Source organism: Scomber scombrus, chromosome 2 (assembly GCF_963691925.1).
Source record: "Scomber scombrus chromosome 2, fScoSco1.1, whole genome shotgun sequence".
Classification (NCBI taxonomy): Eukaryota; Metazoa; Chordata; class Actinopteri; order Scombriformes; family Scombridae; genus Scomber; species Scomber scombrus.
In genome coordinates this window covers 34,659,750-34,675,437 of record NC_084971.1, presented here as the reverse complement: position 1 = coordinate 34,675,437, position 15,688 = coordinate 34,659,750, and the positions used below count along the sequence as shown (strand labels likewise).

At 37.9% G+C, this 15,688-nt stretch overlaps 2 protein-coding genes across 2 annotated transcripts in view; one reads left to right on the top strand and one right to left on the bottom strand.

Moving 5' to 3' along the window:
• Positions 1-13,404, top strand: part of LOC134000119 (calcineurin subunit B type 1-like) — a 31,893-nt gene extending 18,489 nt beyond the window's left edge. The window contains exons 3-6 of the mRNA XM_062439436.1: positions 8,551-8,727; positions 9,729-9,788; positions 10,498-10,682; positions 11,989-13,404. Of these exons, the coding sequence (XP_062295420.1) occupies positions 8,551-8,727; positions 9,729-9,788; positions 10,498-10,682; positions 11,989-12,036 (470 nt within the window). The 3' untranslated portion in view covers positions 12,037-13,404. The remainder of the gene's footprint in view (positions 1-8,550; positions 8,728-9,728; positions 9,789-10,497; positions 10,683-11,988) is intronic.
• Positions 3,569-6,270, bottom strand: LOC133999562 (E3 ubiquitin-protein ligase TRIM21-like). The gene is made up of 2 exons (XM_062438790.1): positions 6,230-6,270; positions 3,569-5,211 (listed from the first exon to the last, which is right to left on the bottom strand). Exon 2 carries the CDS (start codon positions 5,207-5,209, stop codon positions 3,569-3,571), a length of 1,641 nt encoding a protein of 546 aa, XP_062294774.1. The 5' UTR covers positions 5,210-5,211; positions 6,230-6,270.
• Positions 13,405-15,688: the final 2,284 nt, after the last annotated feature.

The following is a 15,688-nucleotide window of genomic DNA, read 5'->3' as shown; positions in this document are numbered from 1 at the left end:
CTGTAAAAGCAGCTGCAGTTATACTGTAAACAATCTCACAAGTGTCAGTATGAAATGAAAAGAGGTGAACTTCCTGTCTCCTGTGTTAAAGCTGGTGGTTGAAACATTAAATATGATCAGTTGTACTCACCAGTGTTTGGCAGAGACTCTGCTGTGTTGTTGAGAAAGACTTGATGAACTCAGTTTCATTTATATTTGGACAGAAGTGGAGAGACTCGACTGCAGCTCTGCTGTCCTCTGATTAATGTAAAGTTTCATTTCTTGAGAATGACGTTGCAGCCCTCTCCCTTTCCAGTGTGGCTCCTCCTCTTAGTACAGCTCTGTTTGTGAGTTTTTTCCCTCCCTCTGATTAACAGCATTATTGTGAAGTATCATGGAGCAAAGGTTGTTCTGCGACTGACAGGCAGGAGGAGTTAGACATGTGAGACGATGATTGTCAGATTCATAATGTGCCTTCAAAGTTTGAGGTTTTTCTTTAAACAGCCACAGTTAGTTATTTCCAAACACTCTTTTAACTTCTACAAACCTTGTCAAAAACAACAAAGACTGGCTTGTGCTAGGTTTCGAAAGATGAGAATTTGCTGCTTTTCTTCATCTCACACTATAGTAAATTGAAAGTTTTTGGGTTTTTTTACTGTTGGTTGGACAAAACAAGTCACTTGAAGATGTCAACTTGTGCTCTATGATACTGTCATCAGCCATTTTCATTGTTTGCTGATTTTTATAGATCAACGAATCAAGAAAAGAATTGATAATGAAAGTAATCATTAGTTGCAGCCCTAATTTTAATATATTGATAAAAGTAAAATAATGCAATGTGAAATAAAGTAGTTTTATATATGTTGCTAACCATAGACTGTATATAAGAAATGGATGTAATATCCGTGACGTCACCCATTGGTTTGTGGACTGCTGCTCAGAAGCCAATAGTATCGGATCTGAGCAGCGCCATCTTGAAAATTTCAGGTGCATGCTGGGAAAAATAAAAACAGTGATTCTACTTATATGGGCATCAGGAGGAGCATGAGGCGCCCTCCTGAACCTGTGAACCAATCAACCTGTCAATCACGACGTAGCCACGCCCTAATGCATACCCTGCTTTATCGTCACATATAAAATCAGGGAGGCCAAAATGTCCCAAATGAACATCATACTGCATTGAAGAAGGCTTTAAACTAGCGATTGAGACCATAAACACATTTTGAAAACGTTTACTGAGGTTAGAAATCAAGTGAGAAGTTGGTGAATTCTCCATTGACTTGTATGGAGACGGAAGTCCTTTTGACACCAAAATGGTCGCCCCCTGGTGGCCTTTTGATAGAATGCAGTTTTAAGTTACTACCGCGTTGGCATCATTTCAGAGGACCGGAGCTCCCTGGCTGTTGCTAACTCATATACTACGACTACTCCCATAGTAATAATTATGGTTATATGTTATAACAGAGATGTTGCAAGTGTGTTGCAGTGTTTTCACACTCAGGCTGACTGGAGAATCTTTTTATGGACTTGAGCTCAATCAAAATGAGTTGTTAGTTTTGTAAACACAGTTGTAAAACCCAGAGGTGGAACAAACATCCAACTAAACATCTGCGAATTTTGTCTAATATTTTATTCTCAAGACTTATATTTTTCAAAAGAGGACCAAAACATGTGAGATAATTCTACTTTTTGCCTGTGCAGGTTATTAGTTTCAGGGATTTTCAATTAAATCTAGAAACAAGACAGAGTATGACATCATTGGACTGACATTAACATAATAAAACATGGCTCCTGAAAATTCTTGAAACAATTTGATTTGTTTTGGAAACTAGTAAAAATGAAGGAAATGGTGTCTCTTAGTAATAATGTCTCCTTGGTGAACATGAGTGTTCATCCTGTACATGACAGACAGTGTGTTCCCTCTCATGTATCAGCAGTGTTTGGTGTTTGGCAGCAGTACAGTAACTTTGGGCTCATTGTTCCTTTGTGTTGTGCTCCATCTAGTGGTCGTTCTGTGTCATTAACAGTCAGCGGCTCACAGAGAAGCTTCTTGTTGTTACTGCAGTGCAACAGGAAGTGATGTAAAGGTGGTCAGACATGCAGAAGGCTGTTAGGTCTCTGTGACAGACAGTGTTTCACTCCATTGTACCTCAATTTAACATGACGTTTTCAGTTTTAAATAAAGAGATTATGTTATGGTATTAGAGATGTGACATGAAGACCTGGAGGGAGGAGCAGCCTGGCATTTTAGATGCTCCTGTCTGTCATGTCTCAGTCGTCCCAAACACAGTGTCTGACCCATGTGGGGCTGCCCAAGTGCATTATGGTCTAGATTTAGAGCTTTTGTTCATGGAGAAACATTTTCATACTGCTGAGCTGAAGAAATGCAGGCTGACCGATTCAAAATGACACAAAAGGACGATGTGAAGTTTGATTAATTAAACCTAATAAAAATGCAGGGATTATGTTTTCAGGTGATTTAAAGCATGATGCATGACTTGAATTGAAATATGGACTATTACATTGTAGGCATGATATTTAGAAACCTTATTGAACATATTTGTAAATGTGCAACAATAAGAAGTGCAAGAAACAGATATTTTACTTCTATGCAAAACATTTATAGATCATAGGTTAACTAAGTAAAAACAGTAATGAGCACAGAGAGGAAATAATTAAACATGATGACACACATATGTAGACTAATGACTATATATTATAAAGCAGTAAAAACATTAGTGATTGTTAATGAACTGTAACAGAAACACAAACACAGCTTCTCTGTAAACCAGGCTTTATTTTTAGTGTTTGGTGTTCAACAAGTCACTGCTTACTCAGGTCATGTTGTTAAAGCATCACATTAAAACTACACACCTAGTTTAGTTTACAGTTGTTTTCTTTACAATCACATATTTACAGATTTCTTTCAATCATAATCAATCTCATCAATATTCAAACAAACAGAAAAATATATGTTAACATATATTCTGCTAATCAGTTGTTGCTGCAGCTAATGATTATTTCCATTAAAAACTAACCTCTCTAATATTATTTTTGAATCATTTGTGCTTTATGAAAGGTAGAAACATAGTAAAAATGTCCAACAACTAAAAATATTCAGTTCATCATTATACAGAGAACAGCAGTAAAACTTCAGATTTACAAAGATGGAGCCTGAGAAAAAATTGTTAAACTCAATTTCTTTTTAAACTTGAATCATAACTAGAAGTGAAAATAAAGTTGTGTGAATTTGATCAGAAGTGTGAATAGTTTTAAATTTAAATACAGATCTCACCTTTCATGGGATACATAAAATACTGTAATTTTAATGACGTTCTTTATTCTTAAGAAGCAAAGTGTACAGTGCACAGTATGAGACACTTAATTTGTATTGCTCTCCTGAAAGACAATTCATTACTTTATGAAATAAAACAAGTGATTAATCAGTTTTTTTTTTAGTTTTAAAAACAGACAGGAAACATGGAAGAGAGAGGGGGGGGCTGTGACATGCAGCAAAGGACCTCCGATTGGGATACGAACAGGGGTCGGATACGTATATGGCTCTAACCACTCGACCAACTGCCAGTGATTAATCAGTTTGATTGACAGGACAGATGATCAGAGGGGCGGAGTTTTTACCACCATCATTAGGATACGGACTGAAGTATGGGTAGAGTTTCTCAGTGAAGGAGCAGCCAGTAAAGGAGTAGATAAGAGCTACAGCATCTACGTCATAAAAGGAGACCAGACCCTCCTGATAATCCACAAACACCCCCACCTTCTGAGGACGAGACTTCAGAGAGAGACGGACTGAATGGTTATTACAAGCACTGTACTCATTTCCATTTCTCAACAATATAGCCCAGAAACCATCCTGAGGACTCAGTGTGATGTCTCGCTTCCTGTTGATCGACTCTCTGGCCACTCCTAAAGTCCATTCAGTCTTCCCTTTAACCTGAACCTCAAAGTAAAATCTGCCTGAAGACAAACTCTGCTTTCCTAAAACACAACAACAATCAGAAAATCTCTTTGGGTTGTCTGGGAGTTTCTTCTTCACATCACCACAGTTTACTTGTTTCCCATCATCAGACAGGATGAGTGCATGATATGCTGTATCAGGATCAAGAGTCACATCCACTGCATACTGCTGGACCCTCTTCAGCTCAGCCTCAAACAGCTTCGTCATCTGTTTACTGAGCGTCTCCTCCAGCTGAGCCACAACTCTCACCACAGTCCCCTCATATGATGGACGGACGCTGACCTCTGTCCAGTCTTTGGTGGGTGGAGCAGCTTTCAGGGACGGGAAGTTTTGGAGGAGGTGGAGGTGGTCTTCAGAGTGTGAGAGCTTCTCCACCTCAGAGCTTCTCTTCTTCAGCTCAGAGATTTCCTGTTCCAGCTCTTTGATGAAGTCTTCAGCCTGTTTCTCTGTTGTTCTTTGCTTCTCTTCAATCGTCTCAATGAGCTCATTCAGGCTTCTCTCAACAGACTCCATCAGAGCGGTGAAGACCTGAACACCTTCTGCTTTCTCTCTGTCTGCAGCTTCCTCACTGAGGTCAACTGAGTGTTTGATCTCTTGAATCTTCAGTCGTCTCTTCTGGATCATCTCCTGAATTTCAGCCTCTGTCTTCCCCAGCTCTGCCTTCTTTCCTTCATATTCTTCTTTCAGAGGAACAAACTCATGTGTCTTGTGGTCTAAAACAGAGCAGAGCATGCAGACACATGTCTGGTCGGTCTTACAGAACAGCTCCAGAGGTTTATCGTGCTTCGTACACATCCTGTCTTCCAGGTTCTTCACAGGGTCCATCAGCTGATGTCTTTTCAGGCCTGACATTGTCAGATGAGGCTCCAGGTGAGTCTCACAGTAGGAGGTCAGACACACCAGACAGGACTTCAGGGCCTTCACTTTGGTTCCAGTACAGACGTCACAGGGAACTTCTCCTGGTTTGGCAGCTTGTTGCTCTGAGCTGCTGCTGCTGGCTTTCTGTTGAGCTTCCTGTCTGAACCGAGAAACCATCTCATTGAGCAATGTGTTGATGTGAAGCTCAGGTCTTGTGTTGAAAACCTTGTTACACAGTGGACACAGGTACTGGTCATTACTGTTCCAGTGTTCATTGATGCAGTTTTTGCAGAAGTTGTGTCCACATGGTGTGCTGACTGGATCAGTGAACACATCCAGACAGATGGAGCACAGAAACTGATCTTCAGATAACAGACAGCTGGCAGCAGACATATCTACATATGTAGAGTGAAAGAAAAGAAACACATTTAAATTCAATACAATAGAGTTCTTTTAGGTAAAAAGAAAGCACAACAAAAAAAGGCAAAAGGGAAGTTCATAACATTTTGTGTGAGGCAGGATTTAAAAGCAGAAACAGTGTCAGCACATCGAATTCTAACTGGAAGACAGTTAGATAAAGCTGAAGTGCCAGTAAAGCAAAATCTGGGTCAAACTTTGAGCTTAATCAGGACTCTGGCACACAGTGCCGGTCCTGGCCTCCCTGGGGCCCTAAGCAAAATTCTGCTAAGGGGCCCTGACCCATGAGCCAGCTGCCATGTAAACCATTTATTTCATTTGCCACACAATCACACCTGATACACCAGTGTTCCCGCTTTAACATTTAAAAATCTACATTTAACCAATAGTCATTGCTGCAATCCATGTTTGCAATATCCTCCTTTAGTCCAAAGTTGTAACTAACTTAAGTTAACCTCGACTGAGAATAGATCATTCTCTTGTTTTAAAATGATGTGCAACTTATTTTTCTGCACTTCATATCAAATAAGCTTATTCTCCAGAGAACAGATGTTGCTTGATGCAACCTGAGTTTTACTTCACTGCACATGTGTGTCCTGCACCTCTAGCGAACAGTACAATCATGGCTACAACAAGTAGGAAGAACCCAAGATGTCTTATTGTGCAGTATAACACTGTTATAATGTAATAAATCATAGAAAATAGAAGCTGAATTTCTTGTATAAATTATTTTTTTGAAACCTACCAACAAAAACAACAACAACAACAACAGGAATCTCTACTTTGTTACAATGCAATACAAACTATTTACATTTTCCCTCTCTTCACCAATCATTTTTCAATTCTCTCTTTTTACTTTTTATACTATTACAGCAAATGTGAAGAAATTGTTCAGTTTCCAACATCAATGGGACATAAAAAAGTGGGCATATGTGTATCCGTGGATGAATAAGTCGTAACTCAGCCTACTTGTACAGGGATTGAAAACACAAATACCTGCTTGTTGTTCCCGCAATTCACTCTTGTGTTGTTTTCTTTTCCTTTTTTCATGGCCTGAGGGATAGCTGCGCTTCATCTTGCCTACTGTTATCAGTAAATATGAGCACACTTTATAAGTCAGGTGCAGACTTGGCGGTGGGCGGGGCCTTTTCGGACGTGCGGGGCCCTACACAGCCTGCGTAGTCTGCGTATAGGCTGGACCGGCTCTGCTGGAACAGCTAACAGGCCAAACCCATCAGATCTAAGAGGCCTATTTAGAAAGAAAGGGGTTATCAGTTCACCAACATACTCTGGCATATGACCATGTAAAACTTTGTAGGAGAGATATAACTGTGTGTGGTCTACATAACAGTGAAATTAGATGTTATGGTGATGAATGATATTACCTTTATGGTAGCATAAAGAGAGACAACTGAATTGGACCAAAAATTGGTCCATAAGGTATGTCACATGTTGTTTGTGCAGTTGATGAGATAAATTAATCAAAAGAGACATAAAAAGCTTTTAATGTGAAACAGCTACAGGAAATGAAGTGTGTCTGTAGGAAGTGATCAGTAAATAGTCAAAGATCAGGAAATAGCAGTGAAGCTAAACTCCAAACCACAGAGCTTCAGTTACACTTTACAAAAGTCCTGAGAACTGACAGAGACTTAAAAACACTTAAAGTGTTTTTTACTGAGTGTGTAAAAGCAGCTGCAGTTATACTGTAAACAATCTCACAAGTGTCAGTATGAAATGAAAAGAGATGAACTTCCTGTCTCCTGTGTTAAAGCTGGTTGTTGAAACATTAAATATGATCAGTTGTACTCACCAGTGTTTGGCAGAGACTCTGCTGTGTTGTTGAGAAAGACTTGATGAACTCAGTTTCATTTATATTTGGACAGAAGTGGAGAGACTCGACTGCAGCTCTGCTGTCCTCTGATTAATGTTAAGTTTAATTTCTGCAGAGTGACGTTGAAGCTTTTATCTTTCCAGTGTTGCTCCTTCCTGTCATTAACTGGTTTATTATGAGATATCATGGAGTAAAGGTTGTTCTTTATCTAACAGGTGGGAGCTTTCCAGTGCTCCTCCTCCTGGTTTACAGGAATTCTGTGTAATACCACGGGCAGATAGGTGGTGCTGTTGTTACCAGACAAGAGAAGAGTAAGATGTGAATAGGTGTTACTTAAATTTTCCAAAAGCATCAAGTCAAGATTAACTAGACTTTGAGATACTCTCATCCAAACAACATTTTCAGCTTTTATTCATTTAAATTTAATTTCCTAACTGAACTGAAAACAAGAAGTCTAGCTGCTTATGTTACATACTGTATAATGCAAGTATAGGTGTGAATAATGAATACAATAAACATATGTGCAGCTGCAGCATATATAATATACACTACAGTAATAATACAATACTATATATTTCTAATATACATGGAGGAATCTTCCATGATACAGACTAAAAAATAAAAATACTGATAATAATATAGAACTAATTACTTCTAGTAGATCTGCAACAAATAATTGATCAGTCAATTCAAAGTAAATCAGGTGTCAGTTTACTTTGATAATCAATTAAATGTTTAAGTTATTGTTGAAGCAAAAATGGTTCTAGGTTTTAAAATGAGAGAATTGGCTGCATTTCTTCATTTCACATCATAATAAATTATATATGTTTGGCTTTTGGACTGTTGTTCAGATAAAACAAGACATCTGAAGAGGTCATTTTGTGCTTTAAATTGTTTTTTATTATAACTTTCAGTGAGATGAAGAGTTTATTATTAATTTCTTGTAGCCTTAATTGTCATATAGTGATAAAACATGTAATACAATGTTGAGTAAAAGTGTCAGGTATGCTTCTACCTGGTGGTAATAATATAACGCTGGTAACACAATATGGCCCCCGCCTCGTCTCTGCAGTCGATTCATGTTTATCAGCAGAGTGATTAGTGTTGAAAGAGGTGTCACATGACCCGGTGTTAGGGCTTAGAGCGAGGCACCAGGAGGTCTCCCAGCAAGCACAAGGTTCACCCAAACTGGTGCAGAGAAAGGACCAGCAAGCTCTGAACAGCAATGGCCAGTAGACACAAGAAAGCAGGTATGTTTGGTACTGTAGCAGAGGGGCATGAGCTCAGAGGCAGGAGGGTAGAATTAAGATGGATAACAGGTGTTTTAATGACTTCATAGCCTTAAACTTCACAGGTAGTGTTGCTCGAGCTCAGCGATGGGAGCGATCGTCCAAATACTCGTCTTGATTCGCTGGAACCAGTTTGTTTTCTCAGCTTGTTAAATAACGCTCTATCTCTCTCTCTCTCTCTCTTTGTTTCATTGCAGTTGATGCTGATGAGATTAAGAGGCTAGGAAAGAGATTTAAGAAACTCGACCTAGATAACTCCGGGTCCCTGAGCGTGGAGGAGTTTATGTCCTTACCGGAGCTGCAGCAGAATCCCCTCGTGCAGCGAGTTATCGATATATTCGACACCGACGGGAATGGAGAGGTCGACTTTAAAGGTAAATAAATCATTATTTCCTCTTTTTACTGGTGTTGTTTTCTCCACCTGAAGGTTTTTACTGTTGATGTAAGTCTGCAAAATGAGTGTTAGTGTTAGAAATATGGTGTGAGACATTTATAAGACATTTCATACCAAGACTTGAAAGAAAATAAGAGTGATTATATGATGTTTGATGGACATGATGTCATTCAATTCAATCACTTAATGAACCTTTAACAGTCTTTCAGCAATAAATGATCAACATGCAACACACTAAAGATGATATTTCACTGAAAGCTGAAGTTTAACAGAATCACTTTGTGCTGTTGAGGTCTTTAAAGGATCAGTTCACAGTTTTTCAATCAGTCTTAATGCAACATTCATACGAGCAATTTAGCACTGAAACCCGATGTTCTTGCTGTAATCAGACCATCAGAAGATCCCCTCCCTCAAAACACAAAAGTTTACTTGAAGCTAATATGAAGTTTAAGTCGTCCAAATTGGTCAAACCAAGCCTTACTTTTTTACAGCTCAACATGGAAACACTAAGAGGGAATCTGAAGCTAAAAAGACTGTAAATGTGTCAGATATCACTTGATATGACTAACTCACACTGATGAAGCTCAATAGAAGCTGATCAGCGACTTTTTAGATTTAGTCCTCCATCACGTCACATTGAAATCACATTACAAGGTTTTAATAGTCAGTATGAACAGGAGGAATGATTACAGAGAGGAAAACCTGACTGCTGGTTTAAAACACTTCTAACATTGTGAACTCGTCTTTTAAGACCAGCTTTGTTTCCTCTGTTTTTCTATCAAATAAAATAATGTAAAATAATGTTTGTAAAGTATTCAGTTGATTTTGAGACGAGCACATAAATGTTTCAAAGATACTAAAGAGAGAGAATAAATAAATAAAGTAAATATATTTTCCATCATGGTGATTATTTTAATGTTTGTACCAACTGTTTTATTTTAACTGCAGTTTTAATTAATGATGTTTTTTGTCCTTTTGCAGAGTTCATTGAAGGAGTTTCCCAGTTCAGTGTCAAAGGGGACAAAGAGCAGAAGCTGCGCTGTAAGTTTCCATCAAACTGTACACAGTTACGCCAGTTACCAGTTACACCAGTTACACCAGTTACCAGTTACCAGTTATTACCAGTTACACCAGTTATTACCAGTTACACCAGTTACTACCAGTTATTACCAGTTACACCAGTTATTACCAGTTACACCAGTTATTACCAGTTATTACCAGTTACACCAGTTATTATCAGTTACACTAGTTATTACCAGTTACACCAGTTATTACCAGTTACACCAGTTATTACCAGTTACACCAGTTATTACCAATTTAACCTATTACCAGTTATACAGTACTGGTACTGGTATCAGTTCTGGTATTGGTATCTGTACTGATATCCGGTATCGGTACTGGTTTTGGTATCAGTATTGGTACTGGTATAGGTATCGGTACTGGTATTGGTACTGGTATCGGTATAGGTACTGGTATCGGTACTGGTAATGGTATTGGTATCTGTATTGGTACTGGTATAGGTATCGGTACTGGTACTGGTACTGGTATTGGTACTGGTATTGGTACTGGTATCGGTACTGGTATTGGTACTGGTATCGGTACTGGTATCTGTACCGGTACTGGTATCGGTTCAGATGTGAAGCGTACCCAACCGTCGTCACACAGCTGCGTATTTAGATTAAGATTAATTTTACTGCCTGTGTAACCGTTGATCATCCGCCTGCTGAACACCGATATCTTTTCTCCTCAGTCGCCTTCAGGATCTACGACATGGACAAAGACGGCTACATATCCAACGGGGAACTGTTCCAGGTCCTGAAGATGATGGTGGGAAACAACCTGAAGGACACGCAGCTGCAGCAGATCGTCGACAAAACCATCATCAACGCCGACAAAGATGGCGACGGCAGGATATCCTTCGAGGAGTTCTGTGCGGTGAGTTTCAGTGACGACGCTTCACCAGTTCGTCACATTCAACACTGATTCAGATGAAACTAATACTTACTGAGCATGATGTTGTTATTATTGTCATTATGCAGTAGAACAGTGTCTCTCTGCACTCTGAGCATTAAAAAACAGACTTGAAGCCTAAAAAGAACAGTGAGCAGCTTCTGAATAAATGAATGAATGAATAGTTTATTTCAGTCATACGTTATTATATCTCGATGTCAATATTGCAACAATATTGTAGATAGAGACGACTGTTGGTGCCTTCATAAATGATTAGCACAATGAGATTTTCGACACTTAATGTTGGGATTAGACTTTAATTTGGTTCATTATGTAGAGTTAGAAGTCCTCCATCACTTCCATTGTAAGAGCATTATGAAAGGATCTTCTAATGGTCAGTATGAACAGGAGGAATCGGTACTGGTATCGGTACCGGGACTGGTATTGGTATTGGTACTGGTACTGGTATCGGTATCGGTACTGGTATGGGTACAGGTATCGGTACTGGTATCAGTACTGGTATGGGTACAGGTATCGGTACTGGTATCAGTACTGGTATCAGTACCGGTACTGGTAATGGTATCGGTATCGGTGCTGGTATCGGTACTGGTATTGTTATTGGTACTGGTATTGGTACTGGTATCAGTGCTGGTATTGGTACCGGTATCAGTACTGGTATCGGTATCAGTATTGGTACTGGTACTGGTATTGGTACTGGTATCGGTATTGGTATTGGTATTGGTGCTGGTATTGGTATTGGTACTGGTATCAGTGCTGGTATTGGTACCGGTATCAGTACTGGTATCGGTATTGGTACTGGTACTGGTATCAGTATTGGTATCGGTACTGGTATTGGTACTGGTATCTGTACTGGTATCTGTACTGGTATCGGTACTGGTATTGGTGCTGGTATTGGTGCTGGTATCTGTATCGGTACTGGTATTGGTACTGGTATCGGTACTGGTATTGGTACTGGCACTGGTACTGGTGTCGGTATCGGTATTGGTATCGGTATTGGTATTGGTACTGGCATCGGTATCGGTACTGGTACTGGTACCGGTACAGGAGCAATCATATACTTTGACCATCACTCCACTACGACCTCAATAATAAACATAAAGCAGAATTATCTGTTTATGGTTGTTTTACGCAGCTGTTCCTAATAAAATGCTCACTGAGTAAAAACTGTGAATTCATCCTTTAAATGTAGAAACTATTGATGAGTAGAGTTGTGTGTTTGTGTGTGTGAAGAAAACGATGTGTGACCTGGTTTTCCTGTCGTCTCCCGCAGGTCGTCGGTGGATTAGACATTCACAAAAAGATGGTGGTGGACGTGTGACACCCTCGCGTCACTATCCAGTGATTTTTTTTTTCCCTCCTCCGCCAATTTACTGAAGATCTGCTTTGAAGACGTCGTCCAGCAAAAAACGCTCAGTGACAGAAAAAAAACCAACAAAAAATCAACAAAAAAAATTAATAATAATCATGCCTCTTCCTCTTCCTCACCCCCCTTCCCCCCCCCCCCCCCCCCCCCCCCTCCCTCCCTCCCTCCTTCCTTCCCTCCTTCCCTCCTGAAGCCAAACTTTTACCAAGTATTATTGAACTCAGTGACTTGGCACTTTAAAAGCTGACGGACGGCTTTTTAAACGCAGAGCGAGCGTCTCAGTTTGGTGGAGGAAAAAAAAGGTGGAGCGTGTGTGTGTGTGTGCGTGTGTGTGTGTGTGCGTGTGTGTGTACTGTATGTTTTACTGGTTTTTTCAAGGTATGTGGGTTTTTTATATTTATTTTTTGGTGTTTGTTTTTTTTTCTTTTCTTTGTTTTTTTTTTTTTCTTTTTTGGAGAATCAAAGAATCTTAAAAAGAAAGTAAACGTAACTTTTAGCGGACGGGTTTTTTGGATTTTTTTTTTTTTTTTTGGATGTTGGATGTTACTTGAGTTCACAAAAAACGGAGCACGTGCCAACGAGAATATTAATGTTTAAAAATACAGGTCAAATCTGCGTGAAAAGCCTCTTTTTTTTCTTACTTTCAGGGGGCGCTTTGCTGTATTTATAATTGCATTTATTTTAACCGGAGTATTGCATCATGTAGACTTAATTATATAACAGCTTCATTATAAAACAAAGAGGGGAAAAAATTGTGCACTACATGTTTTTTTGCTGCTGCGTTCACGTCATGTGGTGATAAGGAAGATTTTAACGGTTAAAATTGGGTTAAATTACCTTTAACGTCTGACTTTGTATGTTTTACAGACTTCTACCAAACACATTAAAGACTCTTTCTGTTCAATAAACCCTCAGAGTGGACAAGATGAAAAATAAATAAATTAAACTTCATTAAATGTCTCCAGCAGCATCTCATCTCTCATGTCTTTAAGGCCTTTATCTGGCAACAACAGCACCATCTGGTGGCCGTTTTTGTGCATTACATGCCTCATAAAATCAAAGAGCTTTACAATTAGTCACAAATAATAAATAAAAAGACAAAAATTGAGACCAATGCACACAAGAGAAAATTAAAAAGGCTTAAAAAATGTAAATGAAAGTAAATAAATAGATAATATAATTAAATTAATGAGTAAAATAAGACAAAAAGGTTTATTAAAAGAGTAAAAAAACAACAACTGGGTTAAAATATGTTAAAAACACAAAATAAAAGATTTAAGTTTAATAAAAGCAGGACTAAAACTAAAAGTAGGTTAAAATAGATTTAAAGACAAAAGAAACACAAATAAAATTGTTAAGATAAAAAAATAGCATAAAATAAAGTAGTAAAACAAATTTTAAAACATCAGAACAAATACAATAAAAAAAAAAGACTATAAAATAATTTAGTTCTTAATCAAACGTCGGCCAACTTTCCAAACTTCCATCTGTTCTCAAGTGGTGAAAATTACCACCAAAAAGTGAAATGGGTTCATTTAGATATCAGGACATGAAGTGACGTCTACGAAGGGTTAAAGTCGTAAAAACAAAAAAAAGTCGAAATGTTCGACGTGACGTGACGTGACGTGACGTGAACGCAGCGGACCGACGCACCAACAGTGACGAGCTGCTGCTTGTAAAGAGAGAAATTATTACAACGTTTGTAGATTAATCTTTTTTTTGTTTGTTAAGTTTCTGTGAAAAGTTTCAAACTGAAGACGATCTCATATCCAAGTCTCAGTTTTGTCGGCTTTAAGAAGAAAGAAAAAAAAAAAAAAACAACAAAAAACTCGCAGACGGTTTTACATTTTTCTGTATATTTGAATAAAACTTTAAAAAGTAGTTTAAACGTCCAGATAATAAATAATATGAGTATTTTACAGGTTTGCTTGAGCCACTGATCTGTTTGCAAAACTGGACGACGCTGAATCTGAATGAACGCTTGGAAAGAATTTAGATTCGCTTTATAGATCTGTATAAAAACTTTAACTTTAAAAAGTACGTAAATTGCTTGTTTGTTGTTTTAAGACGTTTTTTGTAGAGAGGTACGTACAGGCCGAACATTTGCAGATGCTGACTGTAAATCATTTTTAAAAAACCACAGTAGTTTAAAGTGACTCTTCTCCTTTTTTTTTTTTTTTTTTTTTGGATGTTCACATCTCGATTATCGCTCCAGGACGACTGCTGCACCCTTTTTTTTTTTTTTTTTAAAGAACTGGCGCGTTGCAAAAAAAAAGACTTTTTCCTTGAAGTTGAAGTCTCGTGATGTGTTTTGCATGATGATGTGGGAGAGGTCGATCGCTTCCTCCTCTTCCTCCTCCTCCTCTTCCTCCTCCTATCTTCTTTCTTCTGCCTGCTGCTCTTTGCATGTAGATCAGGTTTTCAAATCTTTAAAAAATAAATAAAGCTGTTCGGGTTTACAAAGGCCAGGGCCAGATTTATAAATCTCACACGAGTGGTTCTGTTTTATAAATCTCTCTTCACTTATTTCTTTTTTGGAGGGAAAACTGAGTGCGCTGGTTTTTTTTCCACTGTTAACGGTTATAAAATGGATGCGGACACCTTTTTAATCACCTGTCGGCCAATAAAACACCTCCTTAAAGCAACTTTAAACACACAGCGTCGATAATGATTTAACTTATAACACGTGCAGCTGTAAAAACGATCCGTCATTTACAAAGAAACAGAAACATTATCACTGTTCGGACTTTACAATTTGCATCACAGTAAAAAAAGATGAAATAAGAAAGAGACGATTACTGGAAGAAGTTAAATTTTCTATCAGAAAGTAGAAAAATTTAACAAGGAACTAAATGTGAGTAAATAAAGAAATGAATTAAAAAAGAAGAAATGAGGATGAAATGATGCTTATTTATAGACATATTAATTAATATGCACAGTCCCCTGATTAATAAACTAATAAAATACAATAAAAAAAAATACAGTTTGCATCACAATAAAAGATAAATTGTGTCATTCCTTGTTAAATTTTCTACCAAAAATTTCTACCAACAGATGAAAACTAAGCTTTTTGGGCTAATTCTGACATATTTACAGACATATTAATTAAAATGCACAATCCCCTGATGAATAAACTAATAAAACAAGAAACACACGGACAGAAAATTATCAAAACACCAAAAGTAGAACACATTTATGAGTAAAGGTTTGTTTTATAGTTGCAGAACTCAGTGAAATTGAGGCGAAATGATGCTTAATAATAATAATAATCATAATAATTTTTTAAAAATCAAAAAAAAAAAAAGAAGCATGTTCATATGTCTGAAATATACCTGAGGTGCACACCTTTCTTTACATTTAAAAACAACTCTTGTATGTGTGAGATGTGATTTATGCATGAATTTTTGTATGTTTGTTTATAGTGTTTATACATCTGGCCCCTGGTCTCACGAATATTTTATGAAATGAGCAAAAATGCCTTTTAAATGCAAAAAAATATATATTAAAAAATGTTTGCTCTGTGCATGCGACATGACAGGAATACACTTCTCAAAGAGTATGTGACAGTATCACTGGTTAAGTTTGCACACTGATAAATATATATGAT